Below are 27,440 nucleotides of genomic sequence, written 5' to 3'. Positions count from 1 at the left end.
GTTGATGTGAAGCTTATATGAGGCTTCAACAGTCTGAGTTAGTCATATCAAGTGGATATCTGCCACATTTACAGTCTTTTTAGCATCAAATTCCCTCTTTGTGTTTCCCTGTTGAGCTGCGGTGGAAGTATAGTAACAAAAAGAGGAACTATGGCACTAAAAAGACTGTAAGGTTGAAAGATATCTACTTGATTTGACTCATTTGGACGACTGAAGCTTCATATTAGCTCCAGATAAACTTTTAAATACATTTTCGTGGACTGTGGGTTTTGTCCTCCATCACTTACTTTGTAAGTGCATTATGAAGGGATCTTCTAATGGTCAGTATGAACAGGACGAATGAGTACAGCAAGAAAACTGAGAACACAACTGATTCACTTTCATATGTTGGTTTTATTATGGATGAATTCAGCAACTCTCCTGCAATGTTTGTCCTCAACTCCACCTGTTTAAAATGTTGCATTAACTGTCTCGTTACTGAGGGTCAGTTTATGATGATAGTTCTTCTCCTCTGGCTCAGTTTTCCTGTTTTCAGCACACATCCTCATGATTTCCAAGACCTTTCTTCCTGTTATGTGATTCACCAGGATATTTGTTGAATTTCTCTTATAATAATAATTATTATTAACAAAGTAAAATTATGATCTCTGGCAAAATAAATAATTATGAACTACTAATGTATTAAAAGTAAATATTTTAAACCATCTGTTCCAGTTTGTATTTGAGTTTTCTGTTGCACTTGATGGTTAATGGATTTCAATGACGTTTAAATGTGTAAATATTTACATCAGTATTATTAAATAATATGAATTCAAACCATAGTGAAGCTCTCTCACTATGAGGCATCGAGGTATCCGACTCAAGTAACTCAAGTGAATTTACATTCTGCTGTCGTGTCTCCTCAGATGACGTACGTCCTGCTGGACATTGCCGTGCAGGAGCTGTTTCCTGAACTCAGCAAGGTAAACAAGTGACGGCGGAGAATATAAAGAAATAGTACAGGAAGAGACACAGCTGGCTGCACCATGTTTAGAAATGTTTTCTGTGAATACGTAAATGGAAAGAGTGGACGAAACAAGGCACGAGACCGCCGCAATGTCTTTACAGATTCATCATGTCAGCATTAATTCATCCTAATTCTTCCCAGAAAAGGGAAGGAAAATGTTTTTAACGTGAAACAGAGAGAATGTTTAGACTCAGTAACATCAAGTTGTCACTAAAACATGATTTTATATTAAAGATAATATAAAACAGGGAGAAATGAGGCTTTTTACTCTCTTCAGTTGAGATAAATAAAGATCCAGCCTGCTGTTTGAGAGTTCACAGGTTGTTTAGTTTCTGGGTGAGTGTAGAAATGTCTGTGTGTTTGCTAATTTTAAAATTTAATAGCAAATGAATAAAATCAGATTATATATATATATATATATATATATATATATAAATCCCCCAAACCATCAGTTGCCATGCATATTAATCATGTGATCAAAAAAAACAAAAACCAAACAAACTGAGAATGCCCATCACAATATCCTGGAGTCGTCATCAAATGCCTTATTTTTAGATCTATTAAATTAATCGTTAATATTTGGACAATTAATAGTTTTAAGTCATTTTTTTAAGAAACAAATTTCCAAATTCTCTGATTTCAGCTTCTCAAATGTGAATATTCTCTGGTTCCTTCAGTCTTAAGGCTTTTGGGAAACTTATCAACATTTTTTCACCATTTTCTGACATTTCATAGACCGAACAATTAATTATCGACCAATCGTTGCATCGTTAAATTGAAAGTTTGTACAAATTGGGTTCAAAACAGGTCACTGAGTTTGTGCGGGTTGACTTTGCATCTGCATATTAAGATTCGGCGCAGATGTCGGTGAAATACGACTCGGTTCATCCCTCATGAGTCCAGAGCTCTACTGTAATGTCAGTTGTTTATGAAACCAGTACAGATTGTGTAACATCCCATGATGTAACAGGGCATCGACACTCTGTAGGCCTCGCAGAGGATTAGATGCAGTGATTAAAAGCCTTTTTAAAGAAATAGTTTTGTGAAAATGCTTATTTGCTTTCTTTCCGAGAGTTAAGCTATGGTCACATGACGTTTCTGTTCACCTGAGTTTCCCCGCACTCTGCCCTAAAAAAGGATGTGATGTGGGTAATAAAATATCGATCAGAGTGATTTCAAACTGTAAGCAGTGTTTAAGAGCCACGTAGTCTGATAGTACAATAACCTCTCCCCTTCCAGACAGTGCAGCAGTGCGTTTATTGGCTGATCGAGCACATCTGCCGGGTTAAAATCGAACAAAGATGAACTCTGACCAGCAAACCTGATGGAAACAGCTGGAGGTTGCACCAGAACAGGAAATGCATGTTTGAATTTGCCTGTCAGAAAGGCTTCAACAGAAGTGAACAGGAAACGCACCAAATACTTGGTGAGCAGAAATGTCAAGTGACAGATGAGAAGATCGATATCAATCTGATGTCTGTTATCAAGTACGTTAGCGTAGCTTAGCATAAAGACTGGAAGCAGGGGGAAACAGCTAGCCTGGCTCCGTCCAAAATACACCTACCAACACCTCTACTTTACGAAGAAACTTAGAATGATAAGTTCTGGGTTCTTCATTGTGTTTATCTTTCCACAAAAACAAATACTTAGCTCTCGGAGGTTCAATAAGTGGCTACTTTGCAGCTACAAAGTTTATCCGAAATGGGAGCAGCTATTAAAACTTAACCCTAATAAAAAAACACTTAAACTTGGAGCTCTGGAAAATGTGTAATTCCTAAAAAAAAGACCAGAGAGTTTATTTTCTGAAATGCTTTATCTGATTGTGAACTAACAAGTTAAATATGAAGCAGATGTTTGACGTTGATGTTTCCTCCTCAGCAGGGAGCGAAGGAGGCGGTTGTCATGTGAACCGGAGGATGTTTTACCAAACACTGTATTCACATCTCACACGTCCCGGATGATGGAAGTGCAATACTCAACGATTTCCAAAACCTCTGGGATCAGCTCATCATTCCAATGTATATTAATGCACTAATAAAAAGATCTATATTTATTGATGTCACTGCAGTTAACGCCATCTGTCGTCTTTTCTTTCAATACCGATGATTATATTTACATTTGTTACTTTGTAAAAATCCCAAAACGATTACTGAAAGTCATCAAACAGGACCTGTTCTGTCAAAGGAGGAGATGTAATTTCAAGAATTTAACAAATTAATTTTACTTTTTTGTGACCATGTTAGACCAAGAAATTATTATTCACAGCAGAGAGTTTTTATATGTCTTAAAACATCTCGACAGGATCTCAAACTTAAAGGACAAATTTTCAAACTTTTCAAGGCGTCTGTATGAACATTTTTATTAAAAAGTTAATTTCAAATAATCTCTCCTTCTGTCCAAAGCCTGAATAACTCAAACTGACTGGGTTTCTTCCAAACTTAAAATAATTTTTTTTCCCAACAAAATTCTTCAGATATTATCTGACTTTTTTGGACAGTAGACAGTGAAGTGACAGACAGAAAAGAAAAAAAGGGGACAAAGAAGGTTATGACACGGTACAAAATGTCCTTGGCAGGAATCAAACCAGGGACGGTGCAGTTATACGACATGCACAGTAACTGTTCAGCTGTCAAGGAGCTCCGGATACATTTCGTCGTCATATAGGTTTCTTGCCAGAATCAGCTTAAAGATTAACTTGACAGCTGTTTCCAGTGTGTCTCTATGTGTTGGGGAGTACTACTGCATATGTGAAAAAAGTGGTATAAATCTGATCGCCTCAAGTGACATCGCTTATTACTGCAGACTGCAAATTTGAAAGATATCTTCTCGACTTGTCTAACTCAGCTTTAAATATACTTTTGCATGAACTGAGAACAATTTTAAGTCTTTGAACACATCAGAGAATGAACACAGGTCAGCTTCTATCATTGTGCTACTTTCAGTATTTTTTTTTTTCTAAATTAAGTTGAAAAAAGTCAGTTTTTATATTGCCACTTCTACTACATAACTACCATCTGTGGCAGATACTGTTACTTAAACTTCATCAGCTGGTAATACGAAATGTTTCAGTCTTTCCAGATCCACTTATTTAAAGTCAAGGTTTCCAATTGTCTTGTAATGTAAAATATGAACTTACACAGAAAGTCAATTCGAGTACATAAGTATTATGAGCTTGATGTAGTTAAAGTATTGCAGTTAAAGTAGTGGTTTGGTCCCTCTGACTGATATATTATTATATATGACATCATTAGATTACTATTACTGAAGCATCAGTGTTAGAGCAGCATGTTATTGTTGTAGCTGCTGGAGGTGGAGCTAGTTTCAACTACTTTATATACAGTTAGTTTAGTCCATTGTTTCCCAACTTAGGGGTCATGCCCCTCCAAAGGGTCAGCAGATAAATCTGAGGGGTCGTGAGATGATTAATGGGAGAGGAAAGAAGAAAAAACAAAGTTCTGATACACAAATCTGTTTTCAGTTTTTGGAATTTTTCTCTTATCTTTGATTTTTGCTGAAATATTGGATCATTTGAAGATTTATTGAAATGAAAGCATGTGAGAAGTTTAGAAGGAAAAATCACTATTTGGTGGAGCTGTTAACAACTCATAGACATGTGAAATGTGACCCCGACTACACACTGCTTTTTGTATGACGTCCAAAGCTGAAAAGGTTGGAAACCACTGGTTTCATCTTTAACAATGTGTTGTATTTTAAAAGTTTGTTATATTATCCATTGTGTCAAATCTTCATCTGAAAAGTAACTAAAGCTGTTAAATAAATGTAGTAGAGTAGAAAGTACAATATTTCCCTCTGAAATGTAGTGGAGTGGAAGTATAAAGTAGCATCACATGGAAATACTCAAGTAAAGTACAAAAACCTCAAAATTGTACTTATGTACAATACTTGAATAACTGTACTTAGTCACTTTCCACCACTGCAAAATGTGACCATATAAAGCGTTTATTTTTTACAGAGCCTTTTTTTGCACTTGGAAAAACTGCCTTTGGGTTCTACGTGGAAACAAATTTCCAGTGACTCACAAGAACTCACAAGTCATGTCGACACTTTTGGTTTTGCACAGTACTCAAAACATGCCAGTTGTAATGGAGTCAGTTTAAAGAAGAATCACATGGGGAAAATTTATTTCTGGTTTCATTGGTTTTAATTATAAAGAGAGAATTTTCTCAACAAAGAAACAGTCCAGCTGATGTCTGATGTTAAAAAATAAATATATAATAAAATAAAAATAACCAGTCATGCTGATAAAAAGCTCTCTACTTACAAACTGTGAGGAGTATCTGATACAGTTTGTCTGATAACGACAATAACTTTTAATGTTCCAACAATTGAAGCAACGTCCAAGGCAATTGTAGCGTTCACGACAGATTTACGATACTAAGTTCACCCAAATTCCAAAAAACATTTTCTAAATTACTTCAAGATGCTGCTGCTTTTATTTTTTAAATGTTTTTTTTTTTTTTTTTATGCTCTCGTCACCACAAACAAATTTGCATGCACCTCATAAAACCCAAACTATCTGACTGGAAATAAGATACCACTTTTTGTATTTTGAGTGACCTTACCCTTTAAAGTGATTTAAAAAAAAAAAAAAAGTTTCTGCCATCTTTTTTCTGAGGTTGAAAGTTAACTCTAAACTGTTTAAACACAGGACAAGAAGCTGTTTTCACTTTAAAACTGAATGTGAAACAATAAGTTAAAAATGAAACTCTGACTGTCCTGAACACGACTTTTTCCCCCTGTACGACAGCTGCCAAGTCCGTGACCTCTTGTCAGAACTCCGTGAATGAAAGCAGGAGAATAGTTTCCACTAAAACTTAATGTGGCTGTTCTGGTGTGTTTGGCAGCACATTCCTGTGTGCTGGTGCCAGCTGTGTTGGCACTCAGTAAAGCGAGTAATAAGGAGTTCCTGAGCATTAACAGGCAGTGAGCGTTGTTTGGGAGATCCCTCACATAGAGGAGGCCTTGTTTCACTTGGCACTGAGAGTTTTACAGAGAAGCTGCAGTTTTAAAACAGTTGGCCATAGTGGATGTTACAGAAAGCAGAGAGTCAGCAGTTTCAGTTGATATTCAGCCACAATTAGAGGACAATAAACTGGAAGTAGATATTTTATACTGACACTAACAATGTGTAATTCAAGACCATGTATTTGTGATTGCTATTTTATTTTGTTTACATCTGCTTTATATACATTTATATAGACCTTTTCTCCTTTTATTTGCTGTATAATGAAGTATTTTGGTGTGAGGGTTTAATTAGTAGAGTTCAATTTCTTTCTCTAAAAGGTAAATATTCTCAAGTTTAACCAGTAGTAATTACTTTGTTAATGTTTCAGCCAATGATGGTGCAGGGAAGCCAATCAGATCTAGCAGTTAGCTTACATTTGCTTACATTGTTGGTTAAATTGCAAGATTAGCTATTAGCGGCTCCTGTTTGCAGTGCACCTATGAAAAATGTGATGATTCTCAGAGAAAGTCTGGAGTTTTAAGGTGCGTCTTTTTTCTAAGCAGATTAATAGAGGTTTATTTGTGATGCACATCAGAGACGACGATATCGTCAGAAAGTGTAAGTTGCACTGAATCTAAAAAATACATTTGTTGCTCAGATTTGACTGAGTCATGACGCTGAGAAGGAGGGCGGTTTTTGGCGCAAAATGCTTGCACATCTCCCTCCACGTCCCATAACGTACATGTAAAGTGAAAAGAAAGCAGTGCTAGACTCATGAAAAACTGTAGTCTCAGGAACGTACGAAGCTAGAAGTTTAGTTCATTAATGGTAAGTAACTGTAGAATAAGCTAGCTAACTAGCTAGCTAGGCAGCCCGGGTACTTAGGTCCAATGTACATGCTACAGAGACTCTCACATATTGTGCATAAACATTTTAGTGGATCCAGTTTATTTATTTTATGCAAGACACTTTGTTAAAACACTGAAATTCAAACTTATATTTGGTTGTTTAGCCAGTTAGCCTTTAGGGTCTGTTATTAGCCAAATCGTAAGCACCCTGAAGCTGTTGTAAATGGCCTTTTCATCGTCGTTCCTGTGCATTCAAGAGTTTATTTTTCATGTGACTCAGTACAAATGAAAGGTGAAAGGGTTACATGTGATTCTTGATTGATCCCTACAGGGAAATCCTCTCTAATTGTGTCGACCTCCTTATGTTTCTGAATTAGAGCTACGACGATTAGTAGCCTTAATCAGTAGATCAGCAGTTGTTTTGATAATCAAATCTTTAAATCAATTTTTAAGAAGACAAAAATGCCAAACATTTGGTGGTTGCAGCGTCGCCCATCAGAGGATTTGATTTGAACTTTTATGTGTCATACATGTTAGTAAACTAAATATCTTCGGATTTTGCACTCTTGATCACACACACAACACAACAAAGACATTTGCAGACATCACCTTTGGCTCTAAGACATTATGGCGCACATTTTCACTGTTTTTTGACATGTTTTATAAACAAAATGATGAATCAATTAATTGAAAAAATAATTGGCAGATTAATCAATAACTAAAAGAATTGTTAGTTGCTCTAACTATTATGAATTGACCCTCTGACGCTTTGAATTAACTGTTACTGGAGCCAGAAAATCCAAATATGGGAAAAGAGCACAAACACACCATACTTTTCTTGAAGTCACAATACTTACCTGTCGATATCGCAAGAAGTCGTAAAACCACAACACATCAGTTTTTTGTATAAAGATCTTTATTTCGTGTTTCTAGATAGAAATTTGTGGATTTCCTGCCAAACGCAAAACAGTCTTGAGTGTTCTTGGAGCTGCAATCTAGTGGTCGTTAGAGGAACTGCAGCTTCTCGGACGCTGTTAGCTCAAACATTCAGCTGTAGTTTTTGTCCAAATGGAGTTTAAAGACACTCCCAACCACATTGTTTCAGAGAATTTGTATAATTGAGCTTCTTTTATGGTTTAAAAGGATGTTAAAATAGGATTGCAATAAATTTCAAAACAGGTTTTCAGCTCTGTAGGATTATTTTGTCCAAGTTCACACGCAGTTTATAAAACCTGTTTTTCTGTCCTCTCGTGTTTCTGGGTGATTTCAACTTTTAATTGCTCCCCCACAAAGTCCAGAGCAGCCCCAGTGAAACCAGTAAAAGCAGTGGAGTGGTTTGTCCCCAAAGTCCAGAGGCTGAGTTGTAGATCTTAATGCGTCCTTCAACATACGGATAAACTTGCTTCCTTTGTTTGATGTAGTTTGACACAGTTGAAATGTCCAAATCCCCTGTAAGGAAATATAAAACAAGTGAAATTAAGAAAAAAAAAGGTACATCTTTATTCTAAATGTCAAGTGAAGAACAACAATCAGCTTAAAAACAAAACCCTCTAAAACAGCCAGAAGCCTCACCGCTGTTATGTTTGAGCATCTCTTCTTTTATCATGGAGAATCCATCTCCTCCGCTCACCATGAAGGACGGCAGCACCACTTTATAAAGCAATTGATCCTGAACAGGCTCGTAGTGAGGAACGCGGCAATTTGTGCAGAGGATGTTGAGAGTCTTTACACGATGGTCCGGAGGTTTGGACAGGTCAAACTCTACCTGAAACCCTGTTGGAGGACACGGAAAAGATCATCAGTCTGACTCATCCTGACACATGGCTGAGGATCAAACCTCAATACTGTTTTTGTTTTCTTGGTATTTTTGAATACAGAATTACACAATAGGAAGTACAGTTCAACAGAGCAACAGTAACACAGTAACGTAAAAACAAACCCACAGCATTCTTTGTATATAGGTATTAACATGTAAAGGATGGCAAACAAGACACAACAAAACAGACCAGACATGATGGGACAAGACAGACAAAACCAGAGAAACCGGGTTGATGGGACAAACTGCACATTGTGTTTTCTTGTAGGTGTATTATAAAGAAAAGAGAGAAGAATAGTAAAACTTACACTTATATTGGGGGCCATATGTGGAAAGAGGAATCAGTGTTGAAGGTACTGCAGAAGGGGTTTTCATAGGACTTAATGTTTTTCAAAGATGTGGTAAGTTTTTCTTAGTTAGTAGATTGAGTCGGTGGGTTTATGGATACCTTGGTTCTGTCTTTCCAGTTCAGTAATATGGTCTTTTTGGCAATGGTTAGTGATATTAATATGGATGGTTTGAGTTGTTTGGGTGTCTATAATGTAGAGACATCACCAAGCCAGAAGTTTTGGGTGTGTGGTCATAGCCATTTGTTGAGGTTGGACAATATGAACATGTGTTACTTTGGCTAAAGCCCATGCAGTAAAGTTTGTGGGTAGTAATGTGGGTTCTATGAGGGACTTTATATTAGATGGGTTTTGGAAAATGTGTTACTGTATATGCTTTGCCGATTAATATCTGTTGGTAGGTATATTTATGTCTGTGGTCCATTTGTCTGTACCGACTGATCTTCGATTGCCAACTGAAATGTGTTTGTTAACTGTCAGTTACCAAAAGTTGGCACCAAACGTGGGGTCAGTCTTGTTCAATTCTTTGACCAGATTAAATAAAAAATTTTAAATAAAATTTTCCAATTTTTTTACTATTTATTTTAGGAAAAGTTCTTAAAACATATTGTTCTCATCATTGCCGGATTATTCTCCTATGGGGCCCCAGGGCAAGGATTTAATCCTGACTATACATGGTAGCACTTCGGAGCTGAGATTGGGTGATTAATTGACAGCAAATTAATTGGCAACAATTATGATAACTGATCAATAGTTTAAGTACATTTTTTTAAGTAAAAATACCTAAGATTCTCTGATAGCAGCTTCTCAAATGTGAATATTTGCTGTTTTTTTTTTTATTTAAGTTTTCCAATATAGTAAACTCAACATCTTTGGGTTTTTGACTGTTGATCAGATAAAATAAATCATCTGAATATGTTAACTTGGGCTTCAGGGAATAACGAGAAATGACAATGATGATGATAAAAAAAATTTTCAACATTTTGTAATACTTTATACACCAAACAATCACTCAATTGCCTTTAAAGCCAACCTGCTCTGTGGTCTGGTGTCATGGTTTTTAACTTGCATTTACTGTGTCATAATTAAATGAAGAATATATGTCATGAGGACAATTGTATTTAGCTTTTTGTCTTTTACAAGTAAATGATTTGTTTTTCATTGTGAGATGGATTTTTTTCATTTTGGCATGGACCATGTGTCTCCAATCTCGAAAAAGAAGAAGCTCCTAATACATGCAATTCAATTGGAGTAAGTGTGCAGATGCTACCTTTTTTTCATGTAAAATTCATGTCACAATGGAAAAATTTTTTTTTGTTATTAAACAAAAAAAAACTAAATAATTGTAATTTAACATGTTTTTCACTCTTATGACAGTAAACGCATTTATAAAAAAAAAATAGTATTTCACTTTAAACAAAGACAAAACTAGAGTAATTGTTTTTGGAGCCAAGGAAGAATGGTTAAAAGTCAGCACTCAGCTTCAATCGATAATGTTAAAAAACTACAAATCAAGCCAGAAATCTTGGTGTAGCCACGGACTCAGACCTGAATTTCAACAGCCACATTAAGACAATTACAAAGTCAGCCTACTATGCCCTGAAGAATATATCAAGAATTAATGGACTTATGTCTCAGCAGGATTTGGAAAAACTGCATTTATCTTCAGTAGACTCGACAACTGTACCCCTGTCTTCACAGGTCTCCCTAAAAAATCGATCAGACAGCTGCAGCTGATTGATAACGCCGCTGCTCGAATCCTCACTAAGACCAAGAAAGTGGATCACGTCACTCCAGTTCTCAGATCTTTACTGTCTGTCAAATAATTTATTTTAAGATATTGCTGTTGGTTTATAAAGCACTGAATAGTTTAGGACCAAAATACATTTCTGATCTGCTGCTACGGTATGAACCGTCTCTCAGGTCAGCTGGATCAGGTCTGCTTTCTGTCTCCAGAGTAAAAACTAAACATGGTGAAGCAGCTTTCAGTTTTTATGTTCCACATATCTGGAACAAACTCCCAGAAAACTGCAGATCTGCTGCGACTCTCAGTTCAGCTGAAGACTTTTCTGTTTGCCTTTTATTAAACCACATTAAGGGTTAATATTTTACACTGCACTGTTACTTTTATTCTCTTGTTTTATCTGTTTTATTCCCTTTTGGCTTCTTTTTATTTCCAAATTTAACACTTTTTAATTGTTTTTATATGTCTTTTTACTTGTGTTGCTTTTACATTCTGTTTTGATGCCTTTTATGCTCTATGTAAAGTGCTTTGAATTGCCTTGCTGTTGAAATGTGCTATACAAATAAACTTGCCTCGCCTTTATTTCATTGTTTGATTTATTTTTATTTGGGCATTTTAAATTTTCCACACACGCCCATCCTGATATTGCGTAAAATTCATGCCCAATGAAAAAAACAAACAATGTAGGTAGCGCTGTTGCTGCAGAAAAATAACACACAAATCAAAACAAGCACCAGGCATATACTGATTTCTTTTCTTTTAAATTTGTCAGGTATTTTTATGTCATCCACACATGGATGAAGAAATGTAATTGATACAGAAAGTATAAGTGTTTTAAGCGTCCTAATATCCTAAAGATAATATCGACAGATGGAAATGTAAAAACACTGATACCGGACACTTGTAGGAACTCTCCGGTGCTTTGGCCGTATCGTCTCACTGAGTGTTCGAAAGCTTTCCGCAGCGTGGAGCCCTTCAGCACCACCAGGTCGAACGTTCCTCCGAAGGGTAAAACGGCGATAAGGTCCTCCATGGTGATCGAACCTACAGACGACAAATCAACACTGTTTTTATTAAGTTTTCTTACAATAAAACTAGGGTTTTTTTTGTGCTTGGTGGTGTTTTAGTTTAGCAGAAAACTATGTTGATAGATCTCTTGAGTGTAGTGTCACATTGAGGAAACGTTTAGAGGATCAACAGTAATTTACTTTTTCCATCCAAAATGATGTCATGTTTTTCCTGGCGTGTTCAGGCCCTGATAGTAAAACACAATAAAACCCTGGCTTCATTTTACTTCCAATGAAATCTGTGACACACCGTTCCTGGTACGTTCATCAATAGATGAACGGACGCCTCCTCCGTTGAAGATGCAGGCGCTGACGTGGTTCCACTGGAGCCCGTCTTTGAATCCAATGGTGTTGTCAAGCTGAAGAATGGAGACGTACATGTTTTTATTCTATGTCGATATTCAATGTACTACCTGCTACTGATGAAGTATTCATTGTACACTATTTGAATCATTATTTGCTTCAAGATATTTACCACCTTGAGTGAGTTTGATGGTTTAAAACCCTCTGAAGTGTCTAGTCATCGATGAGCATTTTTTATTTATAGTAATATAACTTTATTATTATATCATGTAGAGACAAGTTAAGAACTAATTAAACTAACTAATTAAAACTGAATCATTGTGAATATCACCAGTTTTTTACAGGCATACATACACATACTTTCAATGAAAAAGGCACAAAAAACAGGTGTGATAAAGTCACTTTAAATGTAAATAGACTGTATTATAGCTGTATTTCTTACATTTTTCTGCTGTATTTGTGTGGATTAATTAGAGCTGCAATGATTAGTCGCATTAGTTGCCTTGTGGGTAATGTAGGCGCCAGGTTTTGACAAGGAAGAATGTGTGGAATAAAAAAGACGATATCCCCGATTCTGCTGATTCAATTTCGATGTTTTTTTAATAACTGTCCATCATGCGTCCGACAGTGTTATAGGAGTGCAATGCTAAATCTGTGGAGTACTCTTTTAAAGACTTACCATGGCATCACAGATGAGGTTTCCCAGGTTGCATTCACGAAAGCGACACTCCTCAGTGCTCCCATTCAGAAAGACCAGAGTCTTTCCCACCACCTGAGCTGAGTAGTCTCCCATTTTTTTTTTCCATTCCTCCACTTCAGCAAGAATATCTGGATCTGGATGGGACATTATTCAGTTTTAGGCAGAGTTGAGGTAATAATTCACTCAGTCTGCTTTAAACGTTCTGCCTTGTCTACCTGCTTTTAACCCATATGGGCTGCAAGGAGAGATGGATTGAGAGAAATCTAAACAACTGCTGAATAAAATGTCACATGTGTTTAAAATAGACTCAGTATTTATAAAAATGAGGCAAAAAAGGTCACAATACCAGATCTTTAAGGCCCTGATTGTTAATTGTTTTCAATATGAGTGAAGCTTTTTACTTGCTGCTTTTGTGTTGCTGAGCACCTCGCATTTTTCCACTCTATGCCCCTCACGTATTTGCAGGAATGCCTCGAATTAAAAGACTTCAACTCAGAGTGGAAAAGCGCCCGACGACATTAACATTTTTTCCCATCGTCCAATCGGATAAATTGAGGGGTGACAACAACAAGTGGAGATAACAGTCATGGAGGACAAACTAGTGGTGGCTGTTGCTAGATACCTGGAACTATGTGTCTTTACCAACCGTAGTAACCGTGATCTGAACATAAAACAACAGGCGTGGAGTGCGTTTGCTTCACACCAATACCAACAGTTCGGCTAAAGACAGGTGATTCAGTGGTTGCCTTGCATTTGTACGTGCAGTGTGTGGTGCGCCTGGTGTTTTGCAACTTGCAAAAAGCGCTCTGTCTGACTGCACATATTGTGGTCATCAGTGCTACCTCTTTTTATACTTCTGCTGTGGTAAACATATTTGAGACGTATTGTATTTTTACACTCTGCTGACATGCTGCTTTTATTAACTAAACTAAACATTCGCTTGTAGTGTTTGTCTAAGTCTGTGTGGTCTTGGCCAGAATTTCTGTAATTTTCTCATTGTGAAGAAATCCCATAAAAAGACTAAAATCAACCTCATCAACCTCTGTGCTTTAGACCTCCGTTGTTGTTCAAAAACTATTAAAAATACGTCAGTGAACCACATACCTGCACTGGGGACATGTTGTTTAGAAACGGCCCCAGAGACTACTAACAGTGTTCACATTTTCAGTCTCCAGAGAGTAGTTTTGTGTAAGACAGACACCAATGAGCATGTTTTGGAACATAGTTCTGTTTACAGCTTTGCTAGCTTGTTGTGCTACGTATCACAACCTCTTGACTTTGTACGGAAGCTCTTTGAGAAATGTTGACTGTCTGTGTCAGAGTCTAATTGCAAAACTGCTGCTCTGCTCGTCACAGTGCAAGAGACTTTCAGAAAAACTTTTCTCCTTGCAACAATAGAGGAAAAAGACAGATGAACAGTCCAACAAGAACAGGTCAAAAAGCTAACAAACGTTACACTGGGACTTGGAGATTTTTACCCTGTGGGATGCTGCTGTTCAGCAGGATGGGGTTGCCTTCAGCACGCAGTACTTTTCCAGCTTCATCGAATGTTACGTCCAGACGACCCAGATATTTTCCAAAGGCATAGGCCTGCACAACAGGAACCTGCCGCCCATCCTCTGAGGTCACCATGAATGGATAAGGACCTGCAGGGACTTCATTAGAAGGATGAGGTCCTGAAACAAAAAAGTGTGGACAGGAAAAATCGTTAACAAGGAAAGGGTTACGATAACATCTTCAAACACACATTTAAAAAGCTGGTACCAGAGAAAGTTCAGCATTTTAACCCATGTGACTAAAAGGGTTATCATAATTGTTGTTGATTGCTTTGCTACTGATGACCTAAGCGTTTCAGTTCAGAGTATTGTTATGTGAAGCAGCTCTGATGAAGGTTGTGGAGTCTGGCCGCTATCAGATAAAATATTTGATCACTCTTGCTTACAAAAAGCCAATTTATACCCTGATATTAATTAAAAGGGCGCCGAAAATCATAATATATGCACACATACGATGAATTTGTTCCCTGGAATTAATCTGTATGCATTAATCAACCATTTCATGGGTCGCTCTCAGGTTACATCCTACACAGCTGTTATCTCACTGGTTGCCCATTGAATGCTCACTGACAACACTATCAAAGGTTAAACTGACCGAACTCTGAGTGCAGCCGGGAGGAGAGAAAAATCTGTGTCACGTGAAAAGAATAGTTCACACCATCTGTGGATCATCAGCTATTTTTGGCAGCGCTCAGACCTCAACACACAATCACTGTAGTTCTGTGTGTAAAACGGAAAAAAATAGTCTTGAAGTGTAAAAAATATACTTCATGCTGCAGTTATGTGCTTCGTAAAGCACCTAGGTATTGATTTACATAGAAATAAATCTGCTCTTTCAGACGCCCTTTAAATAATTGACTGAAAAAAGCTGCTGAAATGCTTTCTGTGTAGACAAACTGTTGGTCTGTTATTTTGGTTGTTCTGCCCTAATTTGGCTTTTCTAACTCTAATTACTGGCAAACATGGCAGCACATAGTAAACATAGATATAAGCTTTTAAACAAACCTGTCAGTCACATTAATGTTTTTTTTTTCCTCTGTCAGTGGGTTTAACTGAGTCGCACAACACAAATGTGGACTTCACAAGAAGTCTTGGATGCATTGTCAGCTTCAAGACATTCTTACTCACTAACATCCAAATAATGACTAAGCGCTGGCCAGATAGACTAAGTGTCGCTTGTTACACATTGCCTGATCTTTGCCTCAGAAAAAAAAAATTTTTTTCCAGACCAACAACTCACTTCCTCAGCTTAGCCAATGACTGTTCACTGCTGTTTATACATGACAGTACGGAGATATTTATGGAGGCCATACTCCATGTCGACAGCATGTTTACTCTTCAGTAAACCACCAGTATGACAACTCAAAGTTTCCTCTCATGCTGGAGCTACAACACAGCTCACAGAGACGGACAGTCTTAGACGCTGCTGCAGGAGAATAAATGGAAGAAGGAGAAGAGTATCATTTTAGAAACACATGTGAAGATGAAGTCAAGCAAGTTAATAGCCTACTAACAAGACTCAAGGTCTACAGCCAGAGTAGTGCCCCCATCAGGCTGTAATGTTTATAAAAAACAGAATAACTGGATGGATTGCTATTGCTATTTGTACATCTATCAAATATCCAGGCCTATATTTATATTCTTGGGCTTTATTTTAATATCTTTGCATGATTTACAGTTAAAAACTCCTCATACTGGTCCTTTATGCAGCCCCTCAGTTCAGCCTCTGTCTGAAACAGGCCGTTTTAGCTCCTGTCTTTTTAAGGCCCCCCCTCCCACTGAGCCCGCTCTGTTCTGATTGGTCAGCTTCAGGACGCTTCCTCTGGCTCCAGAGGATACGTCAACAAACCATGAAACAAACTTCAGTATAGTAGGATTTCACTACTTTTTCCTCATTCTTTACTTGAAATGGAGACTTCTCAAATACATCCAGACATGCTCGAGCTGAAATACAATCCAAAATATGAGACACGGAAAAACATTAGCAACAACCTTAGCAACCAAGGCTATGGAACAGACAGCCGTTTATGGGCATGTGCGACAAGTCTAAGTCAGCTCGTCAGCAAGGTAGAAAAAAACATTGAAAACGAAGCATCGGGGCAGGTTGAAGCCCTGGCTTTTGACTTGCCGGAAACATTTTTACATACATTCACCTCAAGTTTTAGAACTTTGCCCCTGTTTAACATCCAACATCAATGGCATATAAAAACAGAAAACCAGAAAAAGCATAGTATACTCCCCTATAAGAGTTTTCAGGACATCTCAGACTCAGCTGATCAGGCTCAGCCCTAGCTTGTCAGACTTGACTCAATATGAGTCAGTCTTGATGCATTTATGTCATATTGTTCAGACTGTAAGTACAGTCAAGTCAGAAGTCAGTGATATTGAGACTTTCCGACAGCTATGATATCCTCTGCTTGGCTAACAGAACGACACAAGTCAAACAAACAAACTGCTGACAAAATGGCTGCAAAGCCAATATTGCTGGCATTTAAATAAAATCCAATATTAACATTAATATAATCACTTCAGCTAGTGAGAAGACATATGTACTCGCTCTTTTTGTATAGCATAAAAAAATATTAACGCTCTATTAAGTATGAAAATATAGAATAATAGAAAGTAACATCAATGTAGACAAACATAACTGATAATAAAATGTTTTAATTTTTGGTTCTTGTTATAAGTAAATTACTGGCTACCAACTTTATGGTTTTTTGATTAAGCACAGAAACAAAACACAATCACAGAGTGAACAGAGAGGGCTCATCAAAACAATACTTAAGGTAGCAAGGCAACATGAACTCAAGTAAAGGGCATTTAACTGTATCTTTACACAGAAATACAGTCATCCATTAACAACACTGCTGTTACACTTATGTAAACATGCCTGATGTAATGAGGGTAAATGTGTTTGTTAATTTCACAACCTCATGAAAAGCCAAAACACCTGAATTCTGTCCAAAAATGAATGCATGATACAGTAGTTCCCCCACTTCTTGAGAAAGCAAGCCACCCTAATGAGTGACCTGGAAGAGAGCTTATCCCAAGCCACCAATTTTGTTTTGCTCATTTCAGTGAATCACAGTGATGCCAGGTGAGGTGCAGAGGAGGATTTCCAATTCATGACAATAATTTTCTGTCCTACAGAGCATGACGGCAGTCTGGACCCAATGCAGCTGAGCAGCTGATAAATGATCCAAACTGGCTACCATCCTTGTTTGGATTATGCAACTATCTTTCTTCTGCAGAAGATTAAATATTTTTTCATCCAGACAGCTAAAAGAATTCTGAAGAAAGAGGATTCTGGAAATATCTTCAGGGCATCAAGCTGGTAACGCAGTTTTCAAGTAAAAACGTATCCACAGCAGGAGTTTCAGGTTGTTTCTTCAAATACCTCCATCCACATTAAAATGTCAAAACGAGTCATTCTCCACCTACTGGGCATGTGCGGAGGACAGACGAGCAAGTCAGCCACAGAAAACCAGCGCAGATGAAAAACTGTTTTGTTTCCACTGCGGGTTCTTGACATTTAGTTTAATGCAAATAGATTACGACAGTTTCAGTGAGAGACAGGTGGTAGATAGCTACGTTTAACACTAAACCAGCTATGTTGTTATTGTCGTGTTTTTATCCTCTTTCTTTCAAATGAAAAACAATTAAATGCCACAATACTGCCACCATCGGTTATGTCAGTGATATGACAGCATTTCTAAAAAGCTCAGTTTTTCCCCAAGCCTGCGTTTTCACATTTACACACCCTGGGGGTCGTTTTGGAAAAGCTCCGTTTTCAGGGGTTGAAAAACACCATTTTAGTCTGGACGTAGGGCCAAAATGGAGAGAAGAAGATGCGTTTACGAATTTAGCTGGCATAGTCTGGACATTGTCTCATGGCCACAGGCTCCAACCAAACTTCTCCAACTGATCTTTTCTAAACTAAACAAAATGGCAGCTGCTGGCAGTGCTACATGGCAGGTTGGAAAGCACTAAGGTTACATAACTTCCTGGGTAGCTCACTGCACCTGTCATTCCTTAGATCCAGAAATCCTCAAACTCAATTTTACAATCCTTGTAACTCATTAGATATTTTGTTATTATTTCTTTAAATAGTAACTATTTTTACAGCTGATAATGTTTAGACATCACCACAATTTATCACCATATAACACAAACAGCAAAACCTTTCAGAGCAGCTGCTGCAAATTCATTCGTTTTGAACTGCAATAAACAAAAAGGTATAAAAATAAACAATAACTTAAAAGGTTTACATGTTTGTGACTAAGCAGAGCTCCATCTTACTCTTGAATTAAACCTAAAGGGCACAGGGAAAGTTTAAACATGCATTAGAGCTACAAATCAAGATATGACAGATGTAGCATTGACAGCTGTATTCACCTCCTCACCTGTATAGAGGAAAGTGTTGGTGTGTCCGCCGATCACGACGTCAACACCACGCACCTTCTTGGCGATCTCCTTGTCGACGGTGAAGCCGGAGTGACCCAGAGCGATGATCTTATTGACTCCCAGCGTCTGCAGTTTGTCCACTTCCAGCTGCAGTGCTTTCACCTCATCCTCGAACTGCAGGTGTGGTCCTGCAGAGCAACAGCGACAGACTTGTATAAATATCTGTCAAACCTGGTAGCGCCCCCATCAACAACTAGCAGTGGTGGAAGAATCCTTCACTTAAGTAATAATACCAATACAGCAATGTAAAAGTACTCTATTACAAGTAAAAGTCCTGCATGAAAAATCCTACTTAAGTAAAAGTATATGAGTATTAGTAGCTTGATGTAGTTAAAGTATTGCAGTAAAAGTAGTGGTTTGGTCCCTCTGACTGATATATTATTATATATGACATCATTAGATTATTAATACTGAAACATCAGTGTTAGAGCAGCATGTTACTGTTGTAGCTGCTGGAGGTGGAGCTAGTTTCAACTACTTTATATACAGTTTGCTAGTTTAGTCCAGTGGTTCCCAACCTAGGAGTCAGGCCCCTCCAAAGGGTCACCACATAAATCTGAGGGGTCGTGAGATGATTAATGGGAGAGGAAAGAAGAAAAAACAAAATTCTGATACACAAATCTGTTTTCAGGTTTTGGACTTTTTCTCTAATCTTTGATTTTTGGTGAAATATTGGATCATTTGAACATTTATTGAAATGAAAGCATGTGAGAAGTTTAGAGGGAAAAATCACTATTTGGTGGAGCTGTTAACAACTCAAAGACATCTGAAATGTGACCCCGACTACACACTGCTTTTTGTATGACATCAAAATCCAAAAAGGTTGGAAACCACTGGTTTCATCTTTAACAATGTGTTGCATTTTAAAAGCTTCTTATATAATCCATTGTGTCAAATCTTCAAGTACAAGTACCTCACCATTTTACTTTAGTACACGTTATTAATGGGACGTGACCTTATGAACGTCTGTGTACTGAAATGTTGTTCCCAATAAATCTCCTCCAATTGCAAGCACAGAAGACAGTGTGCGGGAGTTCCTTGATCTATAGCTGTTTTCAGAGAAGAAGCTCTAAAAAGCCACTGTACGCTACTTGATCAGAATCAAATGACAAACAGACACAGTTAGCTGTAGACGAGCTGGTGAACATAGTGGAACATTTAGCAACTAAAGAACCAGATATTTCCCTCAGGAGTTGGTAGAGAGCAAAAACAGAGCTAAACGAGTGTGAATATTGGACCTAGATTCAGCAGGGGGACAGAAACAACCTCAGTTGTAAATCATCAGAAGTTTTCTTGCACTCCAGGGGTTATATTAGACTCAAACCTATCATTTTACAGCCGAGGATGGTACAATCATGCTTCCTTCAGTTGACACAAAAGCTACAATTAAATCATTTTAAGTAGTTGCAGATGTTGAGAGAGCAGCCCATAACGTTAAATCCTCTCACTTTAATGGCTCTTATTCTCTCTAGTCCGGCCTAAGCCATGAGTCAACTGCATGCCCTCACTTTGTTCAAAATGCTGCAGATAGCATGTTAACAAACTCCAGAAAAACAGATCACATCTCCCCTGTTCTGGCATCTTTGCATGGTGAGTTTTAGAATTCATCTTAAGATTTTCCTTATAACTTTTATGACTTTTAATGGTCGAACCCTTGTTATGTTGTTCATGTTTCATATCTCTTATGAACCACAGAGCATCCTGAAATTCTCAGGCATCTCAGGAGATTCTCAGATTTGATTTTATTTGACCTGACTACTATAAGCCCCTTTGGCAAGATGATAAGAAGTTTCTACATTTTCTTTTGGAAGACGTTTTTTTGTTGCAACATACCAAAAATTCCTTTTAACTCATCCTAACAGGTGGAGAAGAAACAGTGTATACTATACTGATGTAGACTGACAGAGAGAGATTATATATAATCTCATACGCTGTAATGTTTACAGTGAAAATGAACTTGTAAATGATGTGTGACAGAAAACGAACCACTTCTCCTCACCTGGCTTGGACAGAGCAGGCGTTTCCCGTGATGTGTATCCTACCACGCCCACCCTCTCACTGCTAACATTAAGTATCTTATATGGTTGATAATATTTGCCAAACGTCGGGGCCAGAGTTTTGTCTGTTTTGATGTTAGCACTGACAATCGGACACTGGATCTGCTGCAGGAATGGTTTCATGAGTCCGTCAAGTCCGTTGTCAAACTCGTGATTCCCAAAAACCTGAAAAGCACAAAGAGAAGTCAAATAAAGAACGTGGATTGATTGGTTCCTCTAGATGTTTCTGATAGTTAACGATGAAGTGTTAAAGAGGGAAGTTTGAATTTTGTTTGGAAATATGAAAAGTAATTTGATCTACTGTTTTTATCAGCTTCAGCTTCAAATAAAGTTTTAAATACATTTTTGCTGAAATGGAGGGATGTAGATTTGATCCCTCATCCACCATTACATTGAAAGAGCTTAAAGAAGGGATCTTTAAATTGCTAGTAAGAACAGGATGAATGTGAGTCATGAGCGGTTCAACCAAGGTGATTTTCCCAACTCAAATTGTTTCATTTGTATTTATAAAAGTGGTAGAGGTATAAGGCAGTAGAGCAACATATCTTGACAGCAGGTTGGTCTGCTGGTTAGACAGACCGGTTTTTAAAGGACCAGTGAGTCAGGTTAGGGTGGCATCTAGCAGTGAGGTTGCAGATTGCAACCAACTGAATACCCTTCCCCCTCCCAAGCATGTAGGAGAACCTACGGTGGCTGCGAAAAAGGTGAAAGGCCCTCTCTAGAGTCAGTGTTTAGTTTGTCCATTCTGGGCTACTGTAGAAACATGGTGGTGCAACATGGCGGGCTCCGTGGAGGGGGACCTGCTTCCTATGTAGATATAAAGGGCTCATTCTAAGGTAATGAAAACACATTGATTCTTAGTTTCATGGGATTATACAATAATTTAAATATACTTATGAATATTATATACCATTTCTGCCAATCGATCCCCCTAAATCTTACACACTGGACTAATCTGGATTATTTCAGTGGCGACCGGCCAATAGAGGACGGATGTGTGACACCCCACCAGCAACAAAGTTTACCTCAGCGCCAGCAAACTTCATAAATTATTATTAAATATTTGATCATATAAACTAGTTTTTACTTTCACAGCATTTGATATACTACAAATTAAACTCTACAGTATTAAACTGATCACACAAATTAATCTATTTAGTAATTTATATGGTTGTTTTATTGGATGTAAAAACCAATAAAACAATGGGATTCATAAGGGATTGAGTAGCCAATCAAGAGCCCACACAGGGAAGCTGTCCCTCATTGTATGTACCTCACGCTATCAACAATTAATTGTTGATTATTGTTAGAGAAGCAGAGAGACTTCTAGTCACTTTATTCCTCCTCCTCCTCTCTCTCTCTCTCTGTCTCTCTCTCTCTCTGTCTCTCTCTCTCTCAGTGGAATAAATACTGTATGACAGTCTTAACTAAGTCCTCAACTTCTTCCTGTTTACATCCGGTATCATTGGTCCAGTCCAGCAGATGGTGACAATATGACGGTCAGTAAGTAGCAAGACGATAGGCTTCACTGTAGGCTGTTGGCACTTTTTATATACACATATTTGCATTGCTTCTGTGACAATCACAGAAGCAGTCAGCCTTCAAGCATTAAGTAGAAAGGCAGAATATGATAACCAAATCAAGACAGTTTTTTTTTATGTTTTTGAAAAAAAAAGAATGTACATTCAGTATTAAAGGTAAATACACTTTTTTTTGTTTTCTAGAGGATCTTTCTGACTGGTGAGAGAAGAGACAGTGAAATAGACAAGCTGTTGGATGGACTGTCTTTGCTTTTTTGATTAAATTGTTGAGTATAATTGTAAGAGTCCTCTATAATTGGAGTCAAAATTTGGTGCAATAAACAGGACAACAATGTTATTGTGAAAGCAGAAGCCCTGAGTGCCTGTAGCCCCACCCAGGTAAATAATCACCTGCCACCATTGGATCACTTTAGTTCTGCAAGACACACACAAACAATAAGCATGGTAGTCGTACTTAAATCTTTGAGTATTTCCTCCTTTAGTTCAGGTTGTTGATCTGCACACACAGACTTTTGTCCTCTTCCACAGAACTGTACCACAGCTCATTAAAGAACAAGAATGTTAATTCAGTCCGACTACCAAAATGTTTCTGGAAAGAAGATGGACGCTGAGATCCAACAGACAGCAGTTCTTTCAAGCATGAAAAGTAGAGCAGAGGAGAACAAAAAGTTTGTTGATGGGACCCCAACATCTGTCAACCGCTGACGCTCTGAAAATCAACCAGAAAAAAAACAACACAACAGAATAACTCTTTGTTCCTGATTGGGACAGAAACCGCTCTTTCAGTCAGTAAATCCAATCCCAAAACATGATACTCTGATGCACCAGCAGATACTGGTGCAACACCACCAATAACACTCAATAACAAGTGAAATTTTGTGAAGGTTCCGTGTGTAGCTAATAAAGGCAGAAACTACTCAGTCAGCATTAATTTGGTGATTTGCAGGTCTAAATACACATTAAAACATTAATAATTTAACATTTTTTAAGAAGAAAGAAGAGAAGTTTAACTCAGTTTAACTTCACTTCAAAATACAGTATAGTTGCTGATGACACAATGATTAAATCTAACAGATTTTGCAAAAACTTTCACCTGCAAATCAAATTTGGCCCACTTTTAATCTAGACATCACCAACTCACCAAAGAAATGCTCAAATCACCACAACATGCATTCAAAATACATGAGAAAGGACAAAATACAAGTAGATGAAGAAAACATCTTCACCACTTTGACAATACATATGTTGCCTTTAGAAAAGAAACTGCAAGAAGAGCAAATTAAGAAACACATTTACCGATTTGACGCCACATAAAAATGTGTTGCAAATACAGAAAACACGGGAAAATAAAAAAGCATAGTCATAACAGATGTTTCTAGGGGGCGCTAAAGCTGATGAACAAGCCTGTGTGTGTGATTTGCTGAGGATGACCATTCATCAATGATGCTGAGGTAATTTTTTAGATATGGACTAGAAATGTTCATGTATATGCTGATGATACACAACTTTATATTTCTCTTAAACCTAATGAGACAGCAAATGTACCACATCTTCTTAATTGTTATTCCTACAGAGAATTATCAGCGACTCTGCAGCTCCCCTCGGCGTTATGGAGCTTTGTAGTGAGTTTCAGCTCATTGTTTAGCTGTCCGGCTGCAACTTTACTCTTAATGCTCTCATACTGTCATTTTCAGCTGATTTTCTTTGTCCACTTTTTCTAAATGTGATGTCAAAGCGTTAAAGTTGCAATGCGTTGAGCTCCCTCAGCCACTGTACAGAGGTCATTTATTAAAACATCCCATTTCAGGGTAAAACACATCAGCAGGAAACAGTTTGTTCTCTATCAGAATATAAAATGTGACTGAACTAATTTATCTAGTTCTGGTGCAAAGATTGGAAGGCACAGAGAGCAGACAGCTGATCCATTAAAACGTTTCTCTCTTTGAGTCGCTGCTATTAAGCTAATTAAAACTAACTGAGGCTTTTAGACTGAAACCAATAAATCACCTTTCCTTTCCTTCCTCTCAGTTAGAGTCTGATTCCTCATCAACACAAACCTTTCTTTTATATCTTTATGGATTTAATAGTGTAAGCAAGGGATCTGGACACTTCTTCCACCACTGGAAATAAAACATGTTTTAGAGTAATAAAGTCATTATAAACTCATCATACCATTTCCATCATGTTATGGAGAAGATCAATAATGTAATTTCCCATTGGAATTAATCAGTTGTGGAAGCAGTACTGTACTCACTTAAGTAAAAGTAGAAATACTCTGTTACAAGCAAAAGTCCTGCATTCAAAATAAGTAAAAGTACGTAAGTATTTGCATCAAATTATACTTGAAGTACCAAAAATACTTATGAAGCAGAATCATACATATTGCTGGATTATAATTACTCACGTGTGAGCATCACTTAATGCTGCAGCTGGTAAAAGTGAAGCTAGTTCTAATTACAAGCTTAATTGATACATCATACTTTATTAGTTGTTTCTATTCTTTATCAATAATCTGAATCTGCAGAGTAACAAAAGTTGGCAGATAAATATAGTGGAGTGAAAAGAACAATATTTTCCTCCAACTTGTAGAGTAGAAGTATCAAGTAGCAGAAAATGGAAATACTCAAGTAAAGTACAAGTACCTCAAAATTGTACTTGAGTACAATACTTGAGTAAATGCACTTGGAGCTGCTGTGATCAATCAATTAGTCAATCAATAGAAAGTTAATTACAAGCTATTTTGATAATCGATTAACCATTTTGAGTCATTTTTTAAGATAAAATGTCCAAAGTCTCTGATTCCAGCTTCTCAAATGTGAATATTTTCTGGTTTCTTTAGTCCTCTATGGGTTATAGACTGATGGTCGGTACAAAACAAGACATTTAAAGGCGTCACTTTAGGCTTTGAGATACGGTGATTGACATTTTTTTTTTTTTTTAACCATTTTCTGGTGGAACTAATCAATTGAGAAAATAATCGTCAGATAAATCGATAATGAAAATAATCGTTAGTTACAGCCCTATACTTAATTACATTTAATCACCGGTGTATGCAAAGTATCTGCTCATCTATCTGTTCAATAATGCACAACATCACTTTAATTTCAGTATTACACACCAGTGAGTGAATATGCTAACATACTTCTCCAATGCAGATCATCAGACAGATAGAAATGTTTCTACTGTCTTCTAGTTTCAGATGAGATCATAAATCATTCCTACCATGGCATCATAATGCAGTTTGTTCATAAAATGCGCAGCCTCGGCGCCCTTGTAGAAGTTGAACCAGACGGTCCCCTGGAACTGGTCTCCGGCGTCCAGCAGAAGCACGTTCTTCTCGGCGTTGCGGATCCTCTTGACCATCGTGGCTCTCCGGGCAACTCCGGCGAAACATTCGCCGCTTTCGCCGCACGTCCCAGAGTTCTTACTGGTCTCCTCCACCCGGGCGTGCACGTCGTTGGTGTGGAGGAGAACCAGGTCCCAGGCGGTGGAGACGGGGAAGCCCAGCGGCAGCAGGAGGAGGAGGGGGAGGCACAGCCGCGGCAGAGCGCTCCGCTCCGGGCGCACCGCTCCCATCTCTCCGCTGCGCGCAAAAACACTGGAGGACGAAACCGGGGGACAGTGGCTGGTGGAGGTGCTTGTTTTTCTTACATGACCCACAGGAATCTTTCTTGTTTTCCTTTTCTCTGCTCCTTCTGCTCTCTGTCAGTCTTCTTAAGGATTAAATTACACTCCGCTTACACTACATAACGGGCAGACTGACAGAGACAGAGAGCGTCAAGAGGCACCGCTGGGAAAAAAGGAGGAGGAGGAGGAGGAAGGCTTCAGGGAGGATTTTCGTTGTTATAGCTACGCCTTTTCTTCTCTGATGTCTCCCCCTACCTTTGACTTATTCGCACACTTGTCAACCAGACACTCATTGGATGGAGGCTGTGCGTATCTGGAGGATTTTGAAGCATCTCCCTCAGGCGAGGCGAGTATATTTGTAGGCTAAAGCACTTTTCAGGAAAAAAGGAATTCCAAGTGCTTTAACATAGGACATAGAGACAATGAGACAGGATTTAAAAGAAACATAAAAACAACACAAAAAGACATGGTTAAAAACAGAATAACAGAAAAGCTCCTTACACCACAAATCTGACAATCTGGAGATGGAGGACGTTTGTTTCTTGATCCAAAGCTTTGACGCTTTGTTTATGTGCCTTCAAAACAAAATACTCCCAGTAAAACTGAGATAATCTACAGTGAAGTCTGCAGGGAAGCAGTACCTAAACAGAGAGAGGAATAAAAGATGTGAAAGATTGAAGATGTTAATTGTTTTTTACTGTATGCTGTTACCACATCATGCATATTTTTACTCACTAAGCATCAAAGAGCTTTTCTGTAACATTTCCTTACAGAACCATGTATATGAAGTAAAATGAATAACAAGGCAACACAGTAAAAAAAAAAAAGTCTAACTGCAAAACACACAATTTTGGCTCAGAATCTGTTTACAATGTGATATTTTTGTCCCAATAAAGATGTAATTGTCCTGTTGTTAATTAGATGCAGTCATGCATAATTTACATTCCTTACAGCACTGCTCTAAAAACCTACATGTATTCAGACCAGAGAAGAGTGTGTATGCTTCTCTTTTACTTCCATGCCATTAAGCAAAAAGCAAATGGATCTTAAACAGAGAGAGAGAGAGACAGAGAGAGAGAGAGAGAGAAAGAGAGAGAGAGAGAAGGAGGAGGAAAAAATGAAAGAGGGATGAAATTTGCTCTCTGCAGCTGATGTTGAAAGGTAACACAAGAAGATTCGATAAGGGATTCAATAGAGGATTTGGATTCGATTTTTGATAATCAAATAAACATTTTAGTCATTTTTAATCCAAATGCCAAATGTATTTTTGGGTTTTGGACTGTTAGTTAAAAAAAACAAAACATGTACAGACATCACCTTACTAACTTTTTTACAGACAATAGTTGCAGCCCTATATTACAGTTTAATATACACCTTGTGTAAAAGCTTGCACATCAC

The 27,440-nt window shown here is 37.8% G+C and overlaps 2 protein-coding genes across 4 annotated transcripts in view; one reads left to right on the top strand and one right to left on the bottom strand.

The window, feature by feature from the left end:
* Positions 1-3,073, top strand: part of snx14 (sorting nexin 14) — a 31,631-nt gene extending 28,558 nt beyond the window's left edge. For 2 of the 3 annotated variants that reach the window (XM_044377168.1, XM_044377166.1), the window contains 2 exons: positions 906-962; positions 2,885-3,073. In XM_044377168.1, coding sequence (XP_044233103.1) covers positions 906-962; positions 2,885-2,914 — 87 coding nt within the window. In that variant the 3' untranslated portion in view covers positions 2,915-3,073. The remainder of the gene's footprint in view (positions 1-905; positions 963-2,884) is intronic. The other variant, XM_044377167.1, reaches the window with a different exon arrangement.
* Positions 3,074-7,892: 4,819 nt separating this feature from the next.
* nt5e (5'-nucleotidase, ecto (CD73)) lies at positions 7,893-26,922 on the bottom strand. The gene is made up of 9 exons (XM_044329683.1): positions 25,638-26,922; positions 20,817-21,039; positions 18,757-18,945; positions 14,276-14,473; positions 12,777-12,931; positions 12,045-12,153; positions 11,622-11,771; positions 8,393-8,593; positions 7,893-8,269 (listed from the first exon to the last, which is right to left on the bottom strand). The coding sequence occupies exons 1-9, from the start codon at positions 25,989-25,991 to the stop codon at positions 8,094-8,096; spliced, it is 1,755 nt and encodes a 584-aa protein (XP_044185618.1). The 5' UTR covers positions 25,992-26,922; the 3' UTR covers positions 7,893-8,093.
* Between the last annotated feature and the right edge of the window lie 518 nt (positions 26,923-27,440).

This window comes from Thunnus albacares, chromosome 16, assembly GCF_914725855.1.
Source record: "Thunnus albacares chromosome 16, fThuAlb1.1, whole genome shotgun sequence".
Classification (NCBI taxonomy): domain Eukaryota; kingdom Metazoa; phylum Chordata; class Actinopteri; order Scombriformes; family Scombridae; genus Thunnus; species Thunnus albacares.
The sequence above is the reverse complement of the archived record's forward strand: the minus strand, read 5'-3'. Positions and strand labels throughout refer to the sequence as shown.